The 25136-nt window shown below is 43.3% G+C and overlaps 1 protein-coding gene across 1 annotated transcript; it reads right to left on the minus strand.

Annotated features, from left to right (window-relative positions):
* Nucleotides 1-2661: 2661 nt before the first annotated feature.
* LMOD2 (leiomodin 2) lies at nucleotides 2662-23598 on the minus strand. Its single transcript, XM_040343706.1, has 3 exons — nucleotides 23191-23598; nucleotides 11182-12609; nucleotides 2662-2845 (listed from the first exon to the last, which is right to left on the minus strand). The coding sequence occupies exons 1-3, from the start codon at nucleotides 23458-23460 to the stop codon at nucleotides 2819-2821; spliced, it is 1725 nt and encodes a 574-aa protein (XP_040199640.1). The 5' UTR covers nucleotides 23461-23598; the 3' UTR covers nucleotides 2662-2818.
* Nucleotides 23599-25136: the final 1538 nt, after the last annotated feature.

Raw genomic sequence — 25136 nt, forward strand, 5'->3', positions numbered from 1 at the left:
AAATACGCCTAATAGGAAAATATTGTTACAGTGCCAAACTTTATTTTACTCCTTATATTGTTTGCTTCAAACTATAGGTATTCTATAAACAATACCTTTAAGTAACCTGCAGAGATATAGCGTCCCAGAAAGACAATAGCAGGAAATTAGACTGGCTTAATTATGTGTAACCAGTAAACTTTATGAGAAACTTGAAACTAGGTCTCTCATCCTGCAGGTCAGAGTCCCTTAAAACAAGAAATGATAAGATCAGTATCATTTATCCAGCACCGCTCCAGCCAATTTCCCATCTAAACACTGTACCGGGTAAAGTTTCCCTTGATATTAACAGATGACGGGAATTTGCAGCTGCCGTTGGCACTTTCAAATCATTCATTTCAAACATGACAGATTATTTTGGTTGCTGTTTGTACAAACAGGACAGTGGACCACAACAAGGAATAGTTAAACTGAGCCTGTCACCCAAAACGAACTGCCACAAAATCTCGTTCCTTGAAAAACCGGATCCCTCACACTCAGCCGCTGTCAACGCTCTTCAGCTCTGAAATGCCACTCACCAAAAGGGCACTTTTTATTGACTGTTAATCTGCTGAAAAAGTCTTGAGTTTTATGACAGCTAAAACAGAGTTACAACTGTGTATGTATATATATATATATATATATCTATATATATATATATATATATATACACAGTGGAACTTCGGTTTAAGAGTAACTTTTGATTTGCAAGCAACTTTTTTTTTTAAATTTAAATTTGCGAGTGTTGACTCGAAGGACGAGCAGAATTCAAGTTAAATAGGCTAACAGTACCTAATTTGGCCTGAGGTACGGAGGCGCATGAGCCGAGAAAAGCCGAACATTAGCCTGCAGTACTTCGTTTGGCCTGAGGTAAGGGGGTGCAGGCCCAAAGTGTCCTCGGGCCTTTATGTCCGTTTTCGCATTCAGTATTGCATCCTATTGAAGTCAATGTGGAAACAAATTATTTTCGTTTCCATTGACTTTAATGGGAAAACTCGCTTTGATATACGAGTGCATTGGATTACGAGTAAACTCCGGGAACAGATTATGCTCGTAATCCGAGGTTCAACTGTATATATATAATGAATATCTTTTAAATATAACTGTTATATATAGCACTCACGTTTTTAGTATAAATCGCCGATTGATTTCCGATTTCTAACCCAAAAAATTACTTTCATTCTTCTTTACTGGCATTTCCCATATTGCTTGTGGGCATGTGAAGCCCAGAAGCACTATCTTCTGGGATACGGTGCAGCTGAGCTACCAGCATGCGCCGCCCGTTCTCACGCATGCGCAGTATGTTCCACGCATATTTCAGGCTAAAATCGGACCTGAAGTGGTGAAGCAGCACGCAGCAGACCCCTACTGTGTGACGGATACAGGGATGGTGTGAGCCCAGCCTTAATCTTTCAATTGGGGACACAAACAGTTATAAGAAAGAAGTTCTAAATCTTTATTTGTCAATGACGTGCTAGGTAGTCATTTGTGAGTTGATGTTCTCCAAAGCCCAGAATGCTATGAATAATTCCACCTGATTTAGTAAATTAGCATTTCAAAAGCTACCTTCCCTACTAATAGGTAGATTCAGTAAGAGTTAGGCCGACTTATCAGTAGATAAGTCAACCTAACTCAGAATCTACGCCGACCTATGTTTAAGCGTATGCTCAAACAGAGATACGCTTAAACATATCTAAGATAGAACGGCTTGCGCCGTCCTATCTTAGGTTGCAATATTTTGGATGGCCGCTAGGTGGCGCTTCCATTGCGGCCGGCGTAGAATATGTAAATGAGTTTATACGCTGATTCACGAACGTACGCCCGGCCGCCGCAGTCGATTTACGCCGTTTCCGTAGCGCATTACAGGCCTAAAGTTATTTCATCTATTAGGTGGAATAACAATGTTAAAGTATGGCCGCCGTTCCCGCCGCAAGATTCAAATTTTTTACGTCATTTGCGCAAGTCGTCCGCGAATCGGGATTTACGTTGTTTACGTCCACGTCGAAATCAATAGGCCCGTGCGGCGTACGTAGCCGCAATGCACACTGGGAAATATAGGGGCCCGGGGCATGCGAACTTAAAAAAAAACGTAAAAAACGTGAGGTCAAGCCTCATTACCATCAAACACGCCCCCCTCCAACACATTTGAATTTGGCGCCCTTACGTCCGCCCGCTTTAGGCTACGCTGCCGTATATTAGCAGGCAAGTATATTGAGAATCATTACTAGCCAATTTACGGCGGCGTAGCCTAAACAGGCTAAGCTACGCCGCCGCATCTTTAAGCACTCGTACCTGAATCTACCTATAAAACCTTACAATTGCTTCCTCTCATCTACCACAGATGGGTGTCATCTGCGCCAGCATGGCCCCAGAAGGTGATGTGAGATAGCGGGGTACTGATGCCAATCAAGTCTTCTGGTGGTATAAGTTCTCTACCGATTGTAAGGCATTATTCTTACTGAAATAACACTGATATTGAATTGTACATCTTTTATTGGAGTCATATAAAATACAAACCAAAGAAACAAAACAATTCAGTGCAAAACACAAGGCTCATTGTGATCATCTTTAATGTAGATAAATATACCTTTATACTATAGAAAACAAAAAAAAATTAAAATAAAAAAATAAAATAAAAGTTAATCAGTATTTACATATAATTTATTTTTCCTTGCAGTTGCTTAGGGTTAAAATGTTTCAGCTTCTTGAGGAGTGTACTTTGCTTGCTTACACATGTTTAACAAACAGCAGATAATTGGGCAAAGCTTCTTGTGTTCAGCTTTTACAGCAAACATGGACTTTACCGAAGTGTTCCAGGAATATCCACCTGTAAAATAAACAAGCAGTTATTACACTGACTGTTAAAAAGCTATCTAGGATTGTTCTGCTGAGAAATAATCAATGGAAGGCCCCACATGAAAGGATAGCAGTTTTCCTATCACACCTATACAGGCCTCATGCACACATGACAATTAACCACTTCAGCTCCGGACCATTTGGCTGCCAAATGACCGGGCCACTTTTTGCGATTCGGCACTGCGTCGCTTTAACTGACAATTGCGCTGTCGTGCGACGTGGCTCCCAAACAAAGTTGATGTCCTTTTTTCCCACAAATAGAGCTTTCTTTTGGTGGTATTTGATCACCTCTGCGGTCATTTTTTTTTGCGCTATAAACAAAAATAGAGCGAAAATTTTTAAAAAAATCAATATTTTGTACTTTTAATAAATATCCCCATTTTTTTTTAAAAAAAAGCAACTTTTTTCTCAGTTTAGGCCAATACGTAATCTTCTACATATTTTTGGTAAAAAAAAAAAATCGCAATAAGGGTATATTGATTGGGTTGCACAAAAGTTATAGCATCTACAAAATAGGGGATAGTTTTATGTCATTTTTATTATTCTTGTTTTTTTTTAACTAGTAATGGCGGCGATCTGCAATTTTTATCGTGACTGCCACTTTATGGCGGACACATTGGACACTTCGACAAATTTTTGGGACCATCGTCATTTATACAGCGATTAGTGCTATAAAAATGCACAGATTACTGTAAAAATTACACTGCCAGTGAAGGGGTTAACCACTAGGGGGCGCTGAAGGGGCTAAGTGTGTCCTAGGGAGTGAATCTAACTGTGAGGGGGAGGAGCTACCAGTGACATGTCAGCAATCACTGTTCCCGATCACAGGGAACAGTCGATCCCTGACATGTCACTAGGCAGAACAGGGAAATGCCTTGTTTACAAAGGCATCCCCCTGTTCTGCCTTTGCCGACCACAATCGCGAGCTGCCCAGAAACATCGAGTTACCGTGACCTGCGGGCACACTCATGAGGCACGCGGCGGACGTGCGCGCCCGCTGGGCGACAAATTTCAAGAAACGTACAGGTACACCCATTCTGCCCGTGCCATTCTGCTGATGTATATCGGCGTGCGGCGGTGGGCAAGTGGTAAAGAACACCAGCACTGGTGCCAGAAAAAAAGCAGCATTAAAAACGAGCTGCATTTTTAGAGTTATAGAGTTTAAGGGCGTTTTTCCACGTTAGTGTTTTTGTTTTTGTGTTCAGTAAAAACACTCTCATTAACCTAAAAATGCCAAATGTTTAGCTGTTTTTTTGGGGAATTTTTCGTTTTTACAGATCAACAGCATCTGCTTCTGGACGCACAGGCTGTCATTTTTTTCTACTGACCCTAAACGCTTATGCTTCTGAAAGTTTATATGTGCATGGAACACATAGGGTATCATGGTGGGGTGTTCCTAGGCAGTTAAAATAAACGTCAGACGCCTCTAACAGCAGCTGTAAAAACTTCCTGTGTGCATGAGCCCTATGATTAGAATACAGTTTTGCAGAAAAAAATATCCGTACATTTAAACTGTCTTATCTAAATTGCATAGCATGTTTAATACCTTTAGAACAAGTTTGAAAGCTATACTATTTTTTGTTCCACTGTTCCCACTTTGTGTGGAAAGATATTTACATGCATAGCTACAGTAGGTGCACGCGATATTGTGTCAATCTCGCTCCCTTTCTCGGCGAGATTGAGCACCTACGAGCCCCATCTCGGGAGCCAGCGCCGAGCTGGCTTGCCGCGATAGAGACAAAGCCGTCATAGAAGCGACGGGAGATCCGACTTGGATTCCCGCCAATTCTACACGTGTGCGGCGTTTGTTATGAATCCTGAGGGGGAAGTCCCCGCCGGATTTTAAATAAAAATCCGGCATGGGTTCCCCCCTCAGGAGCATACCGGGCCCTTAGGTCTGTTATGGGTTGTAAGGAGAGCCCCCCCCCTACGCCGAAAAAACGGCGTAGGGGGTCCCCCTACAATCCATACCAGACCCGTATCCAAAGCACGCTACCCGGCCGACCAGGAAAGGAGTGGGGACGAGCGAGCGCCCCCCCCTCCTGAGCCGTACCAGGCTGCATGCCCTCAACATGGGGGGGTTGGGTGCTCCGGGGCAGGGGGGCGCACTGCGGGGCCCCCCCACCCCAGAGCACCCTGTCCCAATGTTGATGAGGACAGGGCCCCTTCCCGACAACCCTGGCCGTTGGTTGTCGGGGTATGCGGGCGGGAGGCTTATCGGAATCTGGGAGCCCCCTTTAATAAGGGGTCCCCCAGATACCGGCCCCCCACCCTAAGTGAATGGATATGGGGTACATCGTACCCCTACCCATTCACCTGGAGGAAAAATGTTAAAGTCAATAAACACAACACAAGAGTTTTTAAAATAATTTATTAGTCTGCTCCGGAGGCCGCCCCCTGTCTTCTTTAGCTCTTTTTACCAGGGGGGGCTTCTTCTTTGAAGTCTTCGGGTGGGGGCCGCTCTTCGCCGCCGTCCGGTTCTCTTCCACCGCCGGGGGGGTCGCTTTTATAAAAGCGCCCACTCCTCGGCGGGTTTCCTCCGACGTCTTCGGCGGGGGGTGGTGTGCTTCTTCTTCCGCTATCCGGGGGGGTCTTCTTCGGCTATCCGGGGGGTCTTCTTCACTCTCCGGGGGTCTTCTGCTATGTTCGCCGCTCTCCGCTGTTGACTCGGCGCACCCCGGTTCTTCCTCCAGCTGTCCGGTGCCTTCTCCTTCAGCGCTGAACGTCTATCTTCTTCTTCCGTGCTGTGACGTATTCTTCTTCTTCCGGGCTGTGACGTCATCTTCTTCTCTTCTCCCGATGTTGACACGTCGCCTCTTCTCGCTGAAATGACGGGTGCGCGGCTTGCATCGGACCTATATAGGCCTCACAGTCCCATCATGCTCCGGTACCTACCCAGATGGGTAGGTATCACATGGGTAGGTACAGAGCATGATGGGACTGTGAGGCCTATATAGGTCTGATGCAAGCCGCGCACCCGTCATTTCAGCGAGAAGAGGCGACGTGTCAACATCGGGAGAAGAGAAGAAGATGACGTCACAGCCCGGAAGAAGAAGATAGCGCTGAAGGAGAAGGCACCGGACAGCTGGAGGAAGAACCGGGGTGCGCCGAGTCAACAGCGGAGAGCGGCGAACATAGCAGAAGACCCCCGGAGAGTGAAGAAGACCCCCCGGATAGAGGAAGAAGACCCCCCCGGATAGCCGAAGAAGACCCCCCCGGATAGCGGAAGAAGAAGCACACCACCCCCCGCCGAAGACGTCGGAGGAAACCCGCCGAGGAGTGGGCGCTTTTATAAAAGCGACCCCCCCCCGGCGGTGGAAGAGAACCGGACAGCGGCGAAGAGCGGCCCCCACCCGAAGACGTCAAAGAAGAATCCCCCCCCTGGTAAAAAGAGCTAAAGAAGACAGGGGGCGGCCTCCGGAGCAGACTAATAAATTATTATAAAAACTCTTGTGTTGTGTTTATTGACTTTAACATTTTTCCTCCAGGTGAATGGGTAGGGGTACGATGTACCCCATATCCATTCACTTAGGGTGGGGGGCCGGTATCTGGGGGCCCCCTTATTAAAGGGGGCTCCCAGATTCCGATAAGCCTCCCGCCCGCATACCCCGACAACCAACGGCCAGGGTTGTCGGGAAGGGGCCCTGTCCTCATCAACATGGGGACAGGGTGCTCTGGGGTGGGGGGGCCCCGCAGTGCGCCCCCCTGCCCCAGAGCACCCAACCCCCCCATATTGTGGGCATGCAGCCTGGTTCGGCTCAGGAGGGGGGGGGCGCTCGCTCGTCCCCACTCCTTTCCTGGCCGGCCGGGTAGCGTGCTTTGGATACGGGTCTGGTATGGATTGTAGGGGGGCTCTCCTTACAACCCATAACAGACCTAAGGGCCCGGTATGCTCCTGAGGGGGGAACCCATCCCGGATTTTTATTTAAAATCCGGCGGGGACTTCCCCCTCAGGATTCATAACAAACGCCGCACACGTGTAGAATTGGCGGGAATCCAAGTCGGATCTCCCGTCGCTTCTATGACGCGCTTGCTGGAATGTGCTGTCACCATTCAAGCGAGTGCGAGATGTTGGCACCCTGTCGCCGAGAATCAGCGCGATGCTGTCGTGCTAAAAACACATTCTCGGCGGCAGGTACTGTACTGCCTGGAGCACATCTATGAATGTTTGAAAAACGAGTAGAAGATCATGGCGCCACCTGCATGCCAACGTGCTGTGAGATGCACACAGCTGCCAGACTACATTTCCCGTGAACGCTGGCATGTATGGAAATAAGTACTGCTTATGATTTTTGCTTATTTGCCCACACATACATTGCATTCTTAGGACAGGCAGACTGCCAGTAGTTGTCCATCCGTTCACTCAGCAGATGCTTTCATAGTCACATAGATGAATGCTATTCCTAAGATTCTTTCCAAAACCACATACATTTGCTATGACTAGTTTTCACAAATGCAAAAATGAAAGACGGTCTATGATTGAAGTAAGGATACAAGCTGTCAAAATGTCAACACAGTTTCTGTCTTAAATTACATTAAACTGCATCAGTCATGAGAGAAATATGGGGGCTGCCACCACTGGCCTCCTGAAAATGTTAGTTGCCTGGCTGGTCTAATATTTCACATGTCCCTCAAAGTGAGATCATACTGCAGGTGCTGGCATCTACACTAGAGGAAACCGACAGTAAAGCCTAGCAGCTTCACACACAGTTTCCAACTGCGCATGTGCAAGCTTTGCTGCGCTATGTGATTGGTCCCGCAGTATTCTGAGACCTGTGATGCAGGAAAAGGAGGAGGGGCAAACTTCCACTCAGCTCGCTGCGGCAATCTGACCAGAAGTGGCAGAGCAGGTACCTGTCAAAACCACTTTAGGGCACCTTGGAAGTTCCTGTATTTCATACATTTCAATTTGTGGGGACATCTCCACTGCAGAGACATCTATCCTCCTGAAGACTTCCTGTACAAAACCACTGTCAACCCTTTACTCTTTTGACCTTGCTACTACCAAAGAGGTCTCTAAAGTTTTCACAGAAGCCCGCCTTACCACCTGTCACCTGGATCCTGTTCCCTCACATCTACTACTGTCACCCTCTTCTTCTATTTGTGCTCCCTCACTCACATCTTCAATCTCTCCCTCTCTACTGGCACCTTCCCCTCCCCTCTAAAACATGCCCTGATCACCCTCATACTTAAAAAGCCCTCACTGGATCCCACCAGCCGGAGCAACTTAAGACACATCTCCTTGCTCCTACCGCATGGACAACAACCTTCTTGATCCCTTACAGTCTGGCTTTCGCTAGCTACACTGAAACTGCCCTACTGAAACTCACTAATGACCTACTAACTGCTAAAACCAATGGCCACTACTCCATACTTATACTACTCGACCTCGCTGCAGCCTTTGATACTGTTGACTATCCCCTCAAAAAACTCCACTCTCTTGGGCTTTAAGACTCTGCTCTCTCCTGGCTCTCCTCCTACCTTTCAAAGCACTTCTTCAGTGTGACCTATAACTCTGTTTCCTCCTCTCCACTTCCTCTTTCTGTGGGATTACCTCAATTTTCTGCCCTTGGACCCCTTCTTGTCTCCATTTGCACCTCCTCCCTTGGTCTGTTAATAAACTCCCATGGCTTCCTGTACCACCTCTATGCTGACGACACACAAATATATATCTCTACTCCTCACCTCACTCCTTCAGTCTCCTCTCGCATTACTAACTTACTAACTGACATATCAACATGGATGTCACACCACTTCCTCAAACTCAATCTTTCTAAAACCAAGCTCATAATTTTTCCACCAGACCATGCCCCCACCCCCTGACTTCTCCATCAAGATCAATAATACAACCATCAGTCCCTCCCCTCATGCCAAGGTGTAATCCTAGACTCTGACCTGTCTATTCAGCCCCAAATCCAAACATACTGTCCAAATCGTCCAGACTTTACCTCTGAAACATCTCCAAAATATGCCCCTTTCTAACCGTTGACACCATTAAGCCTCATCCACCTTACCAACTGTTCAGTGTCTGCCACTCCTCTCTGCCACTGACTTCCCATTGCCCAACGAATACAATTAAAAAGACTAACAATAACGTACAAAGCCATTTACAATTCTGCCCCAAGCTACATCGCCAATCTTATCTCTAAATATCACCAAACTGTCCTCTCCACTCCTCCGAAGACCTGCTGCTCTCTAGCTCCCTTGTCTCCTCCTTCCATGCTCATCTCTAGAGCCTCTCCCATCCTCTGGAACTCACTACCCCAATCTGTCCAGTTATCTCCTACTCTGTCCACTTTTTGGCGATCCCCGAAAACTCATCTCTTCATGGAAGGCTATCCTACCTCCAGCTAACAACCAAATCCTCTACTCCCCTCATCAGTTCACCCCTGACAGTCCCTACCTTTTGTTTCATCAGCCTCTACGTCTTATATTGTAAGCTTGCAGGAGCAGGGCTCCTCTAACCCTCTTGGTTTGAATTGTACTGTTCGTGTAGTTTCTCCCTTTACATTTTAAAGCGATGTGCAAACTGTTGGTGCTATATAAATCCTGAACAATAATAATAATACAGTGGCCCACTATAGGATAGTAAACAAAGTTACAGCTTACAACACAGCAAAAAGAATATTTGGTGTTGCAGAATGTCTTTATATTTACTCCAAAGAAGAATAGTTAGCAGAAACACTTGTGCTGGCATGGTAAAAGCACTTGCATGCCAGGCCACAGTTGATGGATGTGTGTCTATCTATGTGTGCATATTCAGAGCATGCAATGAAACACCCTAACATATAAGACTATTTAAACTCACAACTGCCCCCACAAATGATCTTCAACTATCCTGTTTCCTATTAATCTTTGATCTGGTTACCTGACCCAGACTGCCCTGATCTGACCGTGATGTTACTCCTGGTACTGAACTGGCATTTCCTCTATCCACCTGGTTACATTCTTCTTGATGTCTTGGCTTCAAACAAATCTTAACCTGTCTTTCATCCCTGCCATTCCAGTCTACATTATGCTGACTACGTAATGGCTTATACAACATTCCCTGGAGCCAACCTCAACCTGATTCTAGCCATTATTACAGTCACCTACCTGGCACTATACTTACATTTTTCTCTCCCTCTATTCCCTGTATCAGTAATCACATTTCTACTTCTTAGGTTAGGTTCACATATGTGCAAATGTACACACGCATTACGGGTACAGCAGCCCATTAATTTGAATAGGCCAGTGTACCCGTAAGAATTGCAGGGAAAAAAGTTCCTGACCTGTTTTTTAAAAAAAAACGGCGCACAGAACTGCATGGTGCCAAAACATGCGTGGGTGCCGATGCATGGGGGTCCCCCTAAGAATTAACGGCACCCCTGCATGTCTGCTAGAAAGCAATATGCTTCTGTTTGGGTCAGGAACAAGTGCAATTATGCAATTGCACTTATGTGAACCTAGTATTAGACAAGTTTAGATCTGATTGGTGGTTGGATGTAACTTGTAATTTTACAAACAGCCTAATGATCTTCATCCAACAACTGTAATATTATACAATCAAAAGACTAACTTTTAAAGTAAATTGCAGCTATATTTAAAAGCAATTAAATATGTGCATTGCTTTAGCTTTACTGAGTTGAATTCATTAAAGTGGTGGTCCGCATAAAAAAAAAAAGAATTTAAAGCCAGCAGCTTCAAATATTGCAGTCGCTCGGCTCTCAGCTGCCCCTGCCACCATCCTCGGTGAGGGAATCAGGAGGTGAAGCATTGCGGCTTCACTTCCGGGTTCCCTACTGCGCATGCGTCTTCACTGGTCCCCGCTGACTCCTGGGACCAATGTGTTTCCCAGAAGACAGCAGGGGGGGTGGGAAGGGGCGTGACTCCCGCGGGAGTCTATGCCCGGAAGTGGGTGCAAATACCTGTATAATACAGGTATCTGCACCCCCTCCCCCCTGAAAGGTGCCAAATGTGACACTGGAGCGGGGGGGGGGGGATCCGAAAAGCGGAGGTTCACTTTTTGTGTGGACCTCCGCTTTAATTGGCAATCATAACTTCAGTATATTTGGTTTTTGCTTTGGTTTTATTGATTTTTGAGAATTACATTGTTGATCGTTACATAATTGTTAGTGTAATCCTATATACACTTATTTCGTAAGGCAATGTGCAAGAGACCATGTATTTTAACAATTCTAGATCATTCTGCAAAAACTGTCCAGTATGGCAATTTCAAAGCCAGAAAAGCAGTTAACATGTAAAACCTGCACGTACTGTACCAGGACTTATACTGTAAATCTTTTTTGGAAATTATATTAGACATACCTTCCTCAACTGTCTCATACTGCTTCCTCTGATAGCTTCCATAAGGTCATCACGTGCCGATTTCTGGGGTGTAGGTGGCCTAGAACCCTCTTCTACTTTCTTTTCTGAAATGGATCTTAGAGAATTTTTTATGTCTTTTAGTATATTGTTTTGTTCTTTTTTACTCTTTTTGCCTTTTGTTTTTATCTGTCCATTTTGAATTTTTTTTGCTGATCTTTCATGCTGCTTAATGACTTCAGCAATATTCCTGGTGGGAGCCTTTTTTTCCTGAACAACTTGCAATAATGGAGGGGCAGGTGGAGGAGGTGGTGGAGGCGGTGGAGGAGGGGCTAAAGTTATGGTAGCCTGAACTTTTCTTGTTGCCTTTGGTGATGACCATGGTGAACTCTTGGGAGAAGGACAAGGTGAAGCCCCTGGAGTTCCTCTCTGCAATGTCTTGGTCCTTAAGTTAGATGAAGGATCATAACCAGATTCCTTTTGTTCCTGCATTCTTTTCTGTCGCTGTTTGTCCATGTTTCTAGTAAGTATGCTTGTCATAGACATACGTGGTCCTGGAAGCTCAAAGTGATAACCTAGTTTTACAATACTTGTATTATCTTTTAGTAATTTCGCTATTTCCATTTCCACTTGACTTCCCATGATGTGCCTTTGATTGTGAAATCTCAGTTCTGTCAAGATATTGTTGGAATACTGAAGAGCTCTCATAATGGGCAATATTCCTTTCCCTGTGATAAAGTTTGATTCTATGTTTAAACACGTGATACTTCTATTAACCCTCAACATGTTAGCGATAGCTGATGCCACATTGTCATCAGCATGAGTGTTTGCTAAACTAAATATTTTAACACTGGTATTATTTTTCAGAGCTTCTGCAAATGCAATTAAAGTATCAGCTGTCGTGTTCTCAATGTTATTGAGGTTTATTTCAGTAGTGTCAGGATCATTGATTTTAATATTTTCAAGTGCTTCCTCAATAACGGTTGGGTTTGAGAGGACAGGGCCAGGCAATGCTTTACTGTTACCAGTATGTTCTGTGTGTCTGTTGTATTTGTCACCACTTCCACTGAATCCATTGCAAGTTGGTTTATCCAATGAAACTCCATTGCATTTTATAGTGGGAGTTTTTATGGGAATCTGTATGGCTTGCTGCTGTTCATTTTTGCTACACACCACCTCTTCTTTAATATCCCTGTCACTCTCTTCGAGGTCACTTTCAGCTTCTTCCTTTTTGTCCTCCTCTTCTTCTTCTACTACTTCTTCTTCTTCTACTACTTCTTCTTCTTCTTCTTCGTCTTCTTCTTCTTCTTCTTCTTCTCTATCTACTTCCTCATCCTCATCTTCTTCTGTATAAACCTCCTCTGATACTTCACTGTTGCTTCCTGTAAAGTCATCTTCTTCAATTTCATCTTCTTCCTCCTCCTTAGGATCCTGTAAAAACAAATACAGTTTTGTTAAATGGTTTTAGTTTTCACGATATGTCAAGGGTAAGGAAATCTCATTATAGTTAAATGATCTATCCATCCACTTTTTGTAGAAACACAAGTATGCATATTTTTCTACATTTATACAATGGCTTTGTACATATTTCCTTAGTTTGTTTTATATGGTCCAGACCATAGGTGTGCGCAGCCTATTGCATTAGCTCAAACACTCAAACACACACTACTGGTGGCTCGCTGTGTTCATTCAGAAGAGGAAGGGGTCAGTAAATGACATATTTACTGGCCCCTTTCTCCGTTCATCCTAAAACATCCCCGCAGCATCAGCCGCTGGGAGAGGAGAGGAGAGGAGGGAATCCAGCAGTAGTGCAGGGGGAGGGCAGTAGGGGAAATTGATGCTTCACAGGGTGATTACGGTGTGCCTGGGCACACCTGGCACACCCTGGGCGCATGCCTATGGTCCAGACTAAAACATATTGAAACCAGTTTTTCATTTTTTTGTTAGGTAAATCTACAATAATTCATGGGAATATTATATAGCCTTATATCCAACCATTGCATAAATCTCAAGCTACTGTACACTATAATACAAAATATATTGGGCTGCCTGCCTTTACACGTGCATTAATTTTAATGGCATCCCAGTTGTCGTCCATAGGGTTTAATATTGAGTTGGCCCATCCTTTGCAGCTATAACAGCTTCAACTCTTCTGGGAAGGCTGTCCACAAGGTATAGGAGTGTGTGTCTATGGGAATGTTTGACCATTCTTCCAGAAGTGCATTTGTGAGGTCAAGCACTGATGTGGACAAGAAGGTCTGTATCGCAGTCTCTGCTCTAATTCATTCCAAAGGTGTTCTATTGGGATGAGGTCTGGACTCTGTGCAGGTTAGTCTAGTTCCTCCACTCCAAACTTACTCATCCATGTCTTTATGTATCTATGTCTGGTGCGCAGCCATGTTGGAACAGGAAGGGGCCATCCCCAAACTGTTCCCACAATGTTAGGAGCATGAAATTGTTCAAAACGTCTAGGTATGCTGACGCCCTAAGAGTTCCCTTTACTGAAACTAAGGGGCCAAACCCAACCCCTGAAAAACAACTCCACACCATAATCCCCCCTCCACCAAATGATTTGGAGCCTGCGAGCCAGGCCTTCTTGTCCACACCAGTGCCTGACCTCACAAATGCACTTCTGGAAGAATGGTCAAACATTCCCATAGACACACTCCTAAACTTTGTGGACAGCCTTACCAGAAAAGTTGAAGCTGTTATAGCTGCAAAGGGTGGGCCAACTCAATATTGAACCCTACGGACTAAGACTGGGATGCCATTAATGTTCATGTGCATGTAAATGTAGGCATCTCAATACTTTTGGTAATATAGTGTATGTTGAAGCCTGGTTCACACTAGTGCAACTTCTGATGTGACTTGAGTCACACAGAATCGCCTGACAATGGAAATCAAATTGTTTTTAATGGTGCTCATTCTCATCAGTGTGACTCAGTACAGAGTGATTTTGGAAAAAGTTCCTGTGCTACTTTGGTGTGATTCCATTGAGATTTTGGCCCCATAGACTTTAATGGAAAATCACAGAAATCGCAAGTACATACAATTCTGATGCAATTTGAAAAGCGATTTTATGTTTTTAATTTTTCCCTGAACTTTGCTCTCAGACAAGTCCTTAGTCTCTCAAAAGTAGTGGTAGTAGCTGTAAAACACACAACCATAAAATCACACTAAACAGGCTTAAAATTGCCTCAAAAAAGGTATAAAAAAATATAGAACAACAGTTTAAAAATGTATAAAGCCAAAGATTAAAAATACAATTAAACCACAAAAACAAATATACTGTATATACTCGAGTATAAGCCGACTCGATCATAAGCCGAGGCACCCAAATGAGGCCCTTGCCTCACTGTGCCCTTGCCTCACTGTGCCCAGGCCTCACTGTGCCCATGCCTCACTGTGTCCATGACTAGACTGACGTTTAACATGGGAGTCTATGGAAGGGGTGCTCGGGTTTGAAAAATCAGTACTTCCCAGCCATAGGTCCCCCAGACAACAGACTTTGCACACTTATAGAGGAGAAATGGAGCTACATGTGTGCCTAGTTCCGGGTCCAGGGGACCTATGACCGGCCAGTACCGGGTCCCCAAATTCACGGGAGAAATGACCGTTTAACATGGGAGTCTATGGAAGGGGTGCCCGGGTTTTAGAAATCGGTGATCCCAAGCTGTAAGTTCCCCGGACAACAAACTTTGCACACTTGTAGAGAAAGAGGGGAGATACATGTGTGCCAAGTTCTGGGTCCAGAGGACCTATGACCGGCTGGTATCGGGTCCCAAAATTCACCGGAGAAATGACCGTTTAACATGGGAGTCTATAAAAGGGGTGCCCGGCTTTGAGAAATCGGTGATCCCAGGCCGTATGTTCCCCGGACAACAAACTTTGCACACTTGTAGAGGAAGAGGGGGGCTACATGTGTGCCAAGATTGGGGTCTAGAGGACCTATGGCCGGCCAGTACCGGGTCCCCAAAATCCTGAAGATCAGGCGTAAAAAGGTGACTCGAGTATAAGCCGAGGGGGGGCATTTTCGAGTATATACGGTAATTCAGTTAAATGATTTTAGTTTTCACGGTCTGTCAAGGGTAAGGAAATCCCATTGTAGTTAAATGTTCTATCCATCTACACTTTACTTACTTACTTATTTATTTATTTATTTATTTACGTAATTAAATAATGGATCAACAAACAAAGGAATAACCCAGTTGTATAATAAATCCATTTTAAATGTTTTATTTGTAGAAACACAAGTATGGACTTATCCTTTATCCATCAGAGAAGTCTAACATTTCTATTAAACAAAGGGAGCTACAAAACAAGCTGCTCTACTGTCTGTTTCTTTAAATAACTCATACTGCTTTTGAAACTTTGTCACTTATTAAATGAACAACAGTTTAAAAATGTATAAAGCCAAAGAATAAAAATAAAATTGACCCAAAACAATTTGTAGTTTTTGTTTTTCCTGAAGAGATTCTTGGCAAGAATCTCTTGCTGCCCGAGTGTACACACTGACCTTTCAAAAGAACCGCGGTTCTCTTGAAAGGCAAGAATGCGGTGACGTCATCGCGTACGACGAGCATGCGCTCGTCTCATTCGATGCCACCGCCGCCATCTTGCTTCACCCTACCTATGCTGTGAAAGCTACCGTGCATGCGTCAAAGTCATTTCGAGCATGCGCGGGTTTCCATAGCGACAGGTAAGTATACACACTCTCTGGTTTCTCGTCGGGAAACAGGCCGACAAGAATCTCGTTGAGAAAATAGAGCGCAGGTTCTCTATTTTTCTCGTCGAGATTCTGGCCAGATTTCCCAACGAGAAACCTGAAAGCCTCGTACACACGAACGGTTTTCTCGGCAAGAAAGCTCTGCCAGCAGTTTTCTTGCTGGTTCTTGCCGAGAAAACCGGTCGTGTGTACGAGGCCTTATGCTCTCTAGATGTTGGGCGTTACGATATATCATGACTTGAACCCATTATGTCCAATATTAAAAAAAGTCTTTAAGAATATAGGGGTAGGTCCACAAAGAAATTACGCCAGCGTATCTATTGATACGCCGGCGTAATTTCAAAATTCCCGTGTCGTATCTTTGTTTTGAATCCTCAAAACAAGATACGACGGCATCTCGGCTAGATCCGACAGGCGTACGTCTTCGTACGCCTTCGGATCTAAGATGCGATTTTTCGGCGGCCGCTAGGTGGCGTTCCCGTCGAAATCTGCGTTAAGTATGCAAATTAGCTATTTACGGCGATCCAGGAACGTACGTCGGCCCGTCGCTTTTTTTTCCATCGTTTGCGTTTGGCTTTTTCCAGGGTATAGTTAAAGCTGCTATACTGAGGCGTACTCAATGTTAAGTATGGCCGTCCTTCCCGCGTACAATTTTGAACTTTTTACGTTGTTTACGTAAGTCGTTCGCGAATAGGAATTTGCGTAGAATGACGTCACCGTCGTCAGCATTGGCTGGTTCCGGTTTAATTTCGAGCATGCGCACTGGGATACCCCCAGGGACGGTTAAAAAAAAAAGTTGTTTACGTCGGGTCACGACGTATTAACTTAAAACACGCCCCATCACAGCCATTTGAATTAGGCGCCCTTACGCCGCGAGAGATACACTACACCGCCGTAACTTATAGCGTGGATTCGTTGTGGATTCAAACCAAAGCAAAGTAAGTTACAGCGGCGTAGTGTATCTTAGATACGCTGCGCCCGGCGCAGATGTACCTGGATCTGCCCCATAATATATACTGGGTCCTAATGTCCATTGGATCATATGGAAATTATTAAGTTCCCCTATAACAGCATAAATATCCAAAATTTAGTAGTTGATCGAGGGATTGGTGCAAAAAATCCATTTAAAAGTCCATGCGTTATGGGAACAAGACTGGCTTTAGTAAGAATTAATGAGATGCATGTGAAATATGTATTGTTTACAACAACTTTTATCAGGTGCCCACCAGGACTCAGTAAATACCACCTCAAACCAGAGATTATGTAACCCCAGCATAGGGAATAATGTTGTTGTAAATTGGGTGTTCACCAAAAGGCTGGTAAATCCAACACAGGGAATGGTAGTATTAGCATTGTCCGGGCATAACATCAACTCCACCCAAACATAGAAGAAGAGGTAAACAACAATGCCCCATTCAGATGGAGTAAGGGTGGAATTTCAATGTAGGAGATGCAGGACAAAATCTCTTCCTTATTCCTCAATTCAGGCACGCCTTTGGTCAACTGCTTGATCAATATACACCATCCAAGGCCCCATTTAGGAGGGGCAGCATAATTAGACTGAACACTCATGCCAGTACCCATAGAAGAGAGGCATGTCTCAGATGCAGCCCACTTGACCAGCGAAACCGGCCAGACTTTTCTCTGTACCTGGCCTCTGCTCTTAATCGGTGTCCAGCCAAGACTGGGACTAATAAGTATTTAACGTTTCATCAGCTATGGATACCGGTATGGGTGTTGGACATGTTGGGTTCCTGTCATGATATATTGTAACACCAAACATCTAGAGAGCAGAAACCTCACCCTGTTGCTTTTATCAACTGGACAATATTTGTGTTTTTATTGTTTTACATACTGTATGTTTCTTCTGATTTCTTTATGGCTTTGAATAAATGTGGTATATCATTTTGTAATTATTGTATGGTGTCAATGGATTGTTCCTGAACATGTTTAACCATTCCGGAACGTTTTACCCCTTCATGACCAGGCAATATTTTGCTATTCAGCACTGCACTAATTTAACTGGTAATTGCACAGTCATGCAACGCTGTACCCAAGCAAAATGTATATAATTAATTTAACACGAATAAAGCTTTCTTTTGGTGGTATTTGATCACTAATGGGCATTCGCGTGGCCTAAACCAGGAGGCAGGCAGCAATGTACCAGTAAATCACTTTGGCTGCACGGGCTGCCTGTATATTCTTAGGTGGTTAAACAATTGTTTTAATATTACATATTGAGCATATACAGTGAAGTAAATTCCATATTGGTTGGATATTGCATGTCTATGGATAATACCAGCGGCTACTATTTTCTCATCTATTAATATACCATTATATTATAATAGAGACTTGGAGGACTTGTAGTTTCAAAATATTTGAACATTTTTTTTTATTGCTGCATGTGCAAACCGTAATGTCCATTTAGAAGTGCTAGTAAAAAAATAATATAACATTACTGAAAATGTACAGATCCAAGAGCAATCAGGTTTAGGTAGATTCAGGTGCGTTGGCGTAACTTTGCGGCGGCGTAGCTTAAGGAATTTAAGCTACGCCGCCGCAAGTTAGCGAAGCAAGTACATGATTCACAATGTACTTGCCTGCTAAGTTACCTGAATCGGCGGGCGTAAGGGAGCCTAATTCAAATGTGTTTGAGGGGGGCGTGTTTTATGTTAATGGAGCTTGACCTCACATTTTTTAAGTTTTTTTTTACTGCGCATGCGCCGGGCGCCTACATGTCCCAGTGTGCATTGCGGCTAATATGCCGCACGAGCCTATTGATTTCGACATGGACGTAAACGACGTAAATCCCGATTCACGGACGACTTACGCAAACGACGCAAACAAATTTTGATGCGGGAACGGCAGCCATACTTGACATTACTATTCCAATAGGGTCTAGCTCTAACTTTACGCGGCCTATCTCTTACATAAACGGCGTAAAAGTACTGCGTCGGCCAGACGTATGTTCGTGAATTGGCGTATCTCCTCATTTACATATTCTATGCCGACCGCAATGGAAGTGCCACCTAGCGGCCATCCAAAATATTGCAATCTAAGATAGGACGGCGCAAGCCGTCGTATCTTAGATATGTTTAAGCGTATCTCTGTTTGAGCATATGCTTAAACATAAGTCGGCGTAGATTCTGAGTTAGGTCGGCTTATCTACTGATAAGTCGGCCTAACTCTTTCTGAATCTAGCTAGTTGTCTTTAGTGCAGATTCACTCATTTTGGAAATTTTTTGAGTTTTTGTTCACTCACAAAGCAGTACTCCTCTTATTATGCCGCGTACACACGATCGGTTAAACCGATGAGAATGGTCTGATGGACCGTTTTCATCGGTCAAAACCGATCGTGTGTGGGCCCCATCGGTTATTTATCCATAGGTTAAAAAAAAGCAAACTTGTTTTAAATTTGTTAAAACTTGTTAAAAATCCATGCATGCTCAGAATCAAGTCGACGCATGCTTGGAAGCATTGAACTTCATTTTTTTCAGCACGTCGTTATGTTTTACGTCACCGCGTTCTGACACGATCGTTTTTTTAACCGATGGTGTGTAGGCGCGAAGGACCATCAGTCAGCTTCATCGGTTAACCGATGAAAACGGTCCATCGGTCCATTCTAATCGGATGGACTGATCGTGTGTACGCGGCATTACGCATTAAAGCCTACAGACCCATATTTTTTTTATCAAACTATCTTAAACAACATTTTTTTGATGTTTTCTTTACAATTTTTAATGCATAATATATATGTGAACATCGGTTTTGAATTTTTGGCTAGTGAATGAATCTGAAAACAATTTGTCAAGGACACTGTAGACTTGATGACTAATGTAGCAAGCAGCAAACAACATATTATCATACCCCCAAGCCTGAACTGAGATTAAATGGTGGTTATATATAGAAGCAATATAATAAGAGCTGATAACTACCATGTTTGGAAAATAATCAAATACCAGAGACAAGTGCAGGGCTTTGTCTGAGCACAGGGAATCCACTTGGGTCAGCTGTGGACTTTCTTTACAAAAAAAAGTTTCCACTTATCAGAAGTCTTAAAACAGTTGGCATACATATTTTAATTGGGATAATGCTAACAATTTTATTTAATGTAGAATAGATAGACAGATAGGACCAGATTCACGTAGATGGGCGTATTTTTGGGCAGGCGTAACTTATTTGATTTACATTACGCCGCCGCAAGTTTTTCAGGCAAGTGCTTTATTCACAAAGCACTTGCCTGTAAAGTTGCGGCGGCGTAGAGTAAATCACCTGGCGGAATTCAAATTTGGCAGGTAGGGGGCGTGTTTGATTTAAATGAAGCGCGTCCCCGCGCCGAACGAACTGCGCATGCGCCTTACCTAAAAAATCTTGGCGTGCATTGCTCTAAATGACGTCGCAAGGACGTCATTGATTTTGACGTGGACGTAAATGGCGTCCAGCCCCATTCACGGACGACTTACGCAAACAACGTAAAAATTTTGACGCGGGAACGACGGCCATACTTAACATAGGATATGCCACCTAGGGGGCAGCTTTATCTTTACGCCGGCATACCTCTTACGGAAACGGCGTATCTTTACTGCGATGGGCAAGCGTACCTTCGTGAATCGGCGTATCTACTAATTTGCATATTTTACGCCAAACTCAATGGAAGCACCACCTAGCGGCCAGCGGAAATATTGCACCCTAAGATACGACGGCGCAGGCAGGTTTAAGTGCATCTCAGTTTGAGCATACACTTAAACATGCGACGGGCTTAGATTGCGAGTTACGTCGGTGTATCTACTGATACGCCGGCGTAACTCTTTGTGAATCTGATCCATAGATAATTTATTTGTGAACAACTAATAATGCAATGGTTGGATGCATTAGATAGATGCGTTAGGGCGTATTGGACTACATATTAGTCGTTCTACAATTGAATAGAGTGAAGTTAAATGCTTACCAGACTCTATTTAGGGATTTTAACTTATTACTTTAAAACAATATTCTGCTTTTTCAGTTTGATCACTTCTATTAAAAAAAAAAAAAAAAATTGGAATTCATTGTTTTGCAGATGTAAATATCTATACTTGAATGACAACTTGAAGAAGAACCTTGGTCTAAACAATTGTTTTAAATGACACATTTGTTAGATCATAGAGTCAGATCACCAAGTATCAAACAAAATTGTTTCTAAAGCTGCGAGGGCTATAAAAATGCAAATAAGCTGACCTGGCTTTTCCCAAAACCAGTAGCTTCATGGTAGTTGTGTGTCCTAACATTTCCGCTGATATCAAAAAGTTGTGGCAACACTGGGACCCATATAGCTCCCAATGTAGTAGATTCATGTATCCCAGTGCACCACAACCTAACAACTTTTTTCTCTTGGTGTACCACTTATTTATTCATACATTATATCCTTCTGAAAACCCTAACAAAATTTGACTGAGCAAAAAAAAAAAAAAAAGTAATAAAAAAAAAAAAATTACCCAATCTAACTTAAAAAAAACAAACAAACAAATGTATTAACCCACTCAGCTGCCTGACAAGTCGCGTCCCATTCTATTCAATAGAACCGTTGTAATAGGAGCGACGCAAGTCGCTCCAAATTAGAAAAAGGTTTTTGTACGACTTTGGGGGCGACTTGCATTGACTTCTATACAGAAGTTATTTTGCAAGTCGCCCCCGAAGTCGTGCCGCCCCAGTGTGAACCGGCTCTTAGGAAACATTTGTAAACTGTATACTGGCAAGCATCTATGCCCTGCATATATATTTTATCAACATTTTTTCCTGAAGTGCATATTTTTAATGCAAAACTGAATACCAAGTTAAGTGTTTATCAAAACTGGAGCAACCAGAATCTGGAGGAGCTCTGCGTGGCAACCAATCAGCTTCTAGGTAGAAGCTAATGCCTTGTACACACGAACTGAATTTCCGATGAAAAAAGTCAGATGGAATTTTTTCATCGGATATTCCGACCGTGTGTGGGTCCCATCAGACTTTTTTACGTTGGAGTTTAGAAAAACTCCGATCTCCGATCGTCTGTGTGGAACTCCGACGGAGAAAAAACCCACGTATGCTCAGAATCAAGTCGTCGCATGTTCAGAAGCATTGAACTTAATTTTTCTCGGCTCGTCGTAGTGTTGTACGTCAGCACGTTTTGGACGGTCGGAATTTGGTCTGACAGTGTGTATGCAAGACACGGAATTCCGACGGAAAGTTCCATCGGATTTTATCCCATCGGAAATTCCGATCGTGTGTACAGGGCATAACACTCCCCACCCACCAAACTGTTTTGTTAGGTTAATAGTAAAAACTAGACATAATACACAAAATATAAAGCATATACTGGGCAACACCTCTACCCTGCATATTTTTATTTATTTTTTATTTTTATACATTTTTATACATTTATTTAGTACATATTCATAGCAAAGGATTCAATACTTAAATATTTTGTGAGGTAGTAAGGCCTCATGCACAATGGACTTTAAAATAACATTATAAAAATGGCAGTAGCTTTACAGTGAGTTTTTCAACGTTTTTGCAATAGCGTTTATTAGTGTTTTTTTGCGTTTTTCCACGTTAGCGGTTTTTAGCTTATTTATTTTTTTTTAAGCAAAAAAAATTTTTTTCTTTTTTTTCTTTTTCAATGGATCAAACATTTTATAAAAATGCTGGTGAATGAAGTTTTTGAGCGTTTATCAACGTTTATCAGCGTTAGAGAGTTTTTACAGCTGAAAAACGTCTCTCAGAACCCGCTATTTTTTTTAATTTTTTTTTTACAGCTCAAAAACGTCACTGCCCAAAACTGCTGATAACAGCCGATGTGTGCACGGACACATAGGATAACATGATGGAGAGTTTAATGACTGTAGAAAAAAAAACGTCTACTGCCAAAAACAGCTGCTGTAAAAACGTGAAAAAACGTAAATAAATAATAAATGTATTTTGTTATATACCAAACAATTCATTTATGGTAAGTGGGAAAAAGAGCTAGGAATACTTTTCATATACTTCTTTTCTTATTTAAGTTAATTGTATTACCACCCTGCTCTAAACTGAGTAAATGTGAAATTTGGTTGGCTGTTATAGGTTATAGCTATTTTCCCATGATTGGTGCTCTTTATTTTCTCTCTAAAATAAGCCTGTGAGTTATAAACACCCTTGTATTTCTTTTTTAATAACAGACAAATAAATAATAGATGTTTATAGTACTATTTGGTACATAAAAGATAAAAACATGCATACATCCAACTTTTTAACCAAGCTGGCACAATAAAATGAGAATGGACACTTACCTGAGCACATGCGCCAATTTCGTTTTCTAGTAGCTTTTTCGTCTCCTTTTCCCAATAAGCCATTAGGGCTTCTCTGCTGAAGTTGACTGTTGGAGACTTTTCCGTTAAACTTTTTTGCCTCATCCCAACAGGAAGGTTATGGTCTGGTTCGATATCATCCAATTCCCTTTCCAGTTCCTGAAGCTCCTCTGGTGAGAGAGAAGCCAGCAGCTCATCTTCATCAATATCTTCATATTTACTGATCTCTCGCCTGTATCCAAAGGTAGACATGGTCCCCTCAAGGAGCTTTAGTTTTCTAAAGCCAGTCAACTTTAGTATGTAGATACAGAAAACAAATGGAGAATGAGCAGATAGCTGTCCTGTATCTGCTGTACCTTGTGTGAGCTGCAACTGACACTTTAGATGAGAAGAAGCACAGCCTTTTAAGAAAGGCTAAATGGGTGTTCCCATTGTACAAAGGAGGATGAAAGCATAGTCTATTTCAGCCTCCGATGTCAGCTGGATGCAGAGACAGACACCAAGTGACATCACAAGTGAATGTCAGGCTTTCAGACTCAGGGATTAATTGCACACTAGATCTTTCCAAATAAAGTTTACACTGATGACCTATGGATTTCCACACAATGGCACAATAAATTAGTGAATTTGGTTCAATAACTTGTTTCTCGTGAAATGCACTCATAGGTGGTTAGAATAAATACTCTTATTTTTATCAGTGTTATTCTATCAGTGTTACTACAAAACAAGAATATTGGATTTCCATGGGAGCTCCCTTCCTACAAATGGTGTACTAGTGCTCCATATGTTGTTTGAGATTTCCATTGCAAACACTAGATATTGGGGTTGATTTATCTTAACCACTTTAATACCAGGCACTTTCGCACCTTCCTGCCCAAGCCAATTTTCAGCTTTCAGCGCTGTCACTTTTTAAATGACAATTACGCGATCGTGCTTCACTGTACCCAAACTACATTTTTATGTTCAATTTTTTTTATTTGTAATAGGTATGCAATACAAAACAAAGCAGACATAGGCATAGTAACAACAGTATAAAATCATAACACTTGTTCAGGGTCGGACTGACCATTGAGTCACTCGGGCACTGCCCGAGGGCCCCATGCCACTAGGGGGCCCCATCCGGGTTGCCAGGCTCAGTAAAACCAAGGACAGTATGTAAAAATCTGTGTTTTTTTTAGATCTGTCCCTGATATGTCCGAAAATGACATGCTTTTAATGTGAATATCCCAAGATTTTAGCTGCCCTGCCTCTGCACTACCTCCTGGCGTGGTGGCCATCTGTAAGCCAGAGGGGCCCCATACTCTTCTATTGCCCGGGGGCCCCATGAGTTGTCAGTCCGCCCCTGCACTTGTTACAATAGGGTGTGGAATGAGTCGCAACTCGTATTCATGTGCCAGCAAGGGCACCAGTACTATAATACCTGTTAACCTAGAAACCCTTAGGACCCTCGGGAGCGATTCCCGTCCCTGACCTCCTCGCACCCCCAATGGACACTAACTGTGCCAAGAGGCGAGGACCGGACTCCCACCTTTTGGCCCACCCCACTGCTTGAAGTTCGCCAGGGGTACCCGTGGCGACCAGATCAGCCAACTTTCAAAACAGGCTGCAACAACTTGTACTGTTTACATCATGGTATAGCATTAACATGGAAAACGCCCTCCCATAGGCACCACAACCTACACAATACCTTAAGAGAATAGTAGTGCCTGGGAGTGTTCTCCTGTCTACTCGGAGAAAAGTAGACTATACGAAGGGGGGGAATCGGAAGAGAGAAAAAGGAAAGAGTAGGAATAGAGAGAGAAAGAGTACTTGCAGACAGTTTGGATCTAGTCACAGACATAACCATTAAGACATGTAAATGGAATCAATAACTCCCATATAGTTAGCCCATGGTTCCCAGGTCTCCCTAAACTGGGAAAAATTATCTA

Source organism: Rana temporaria, chromosome 3 (assembly GCF_905171775.1).
Source record: "Rana temporaria chromosome 3, aRanTem1.1, whole genome shotgun sequence".
In the NCBI taxonomy this organism is placed as follows: domain Eukaryota; kingdom Metazoa; phylum Chordata; class Amphibia; order Anura; family Ranidae; genus Rana; species Rana temporaria.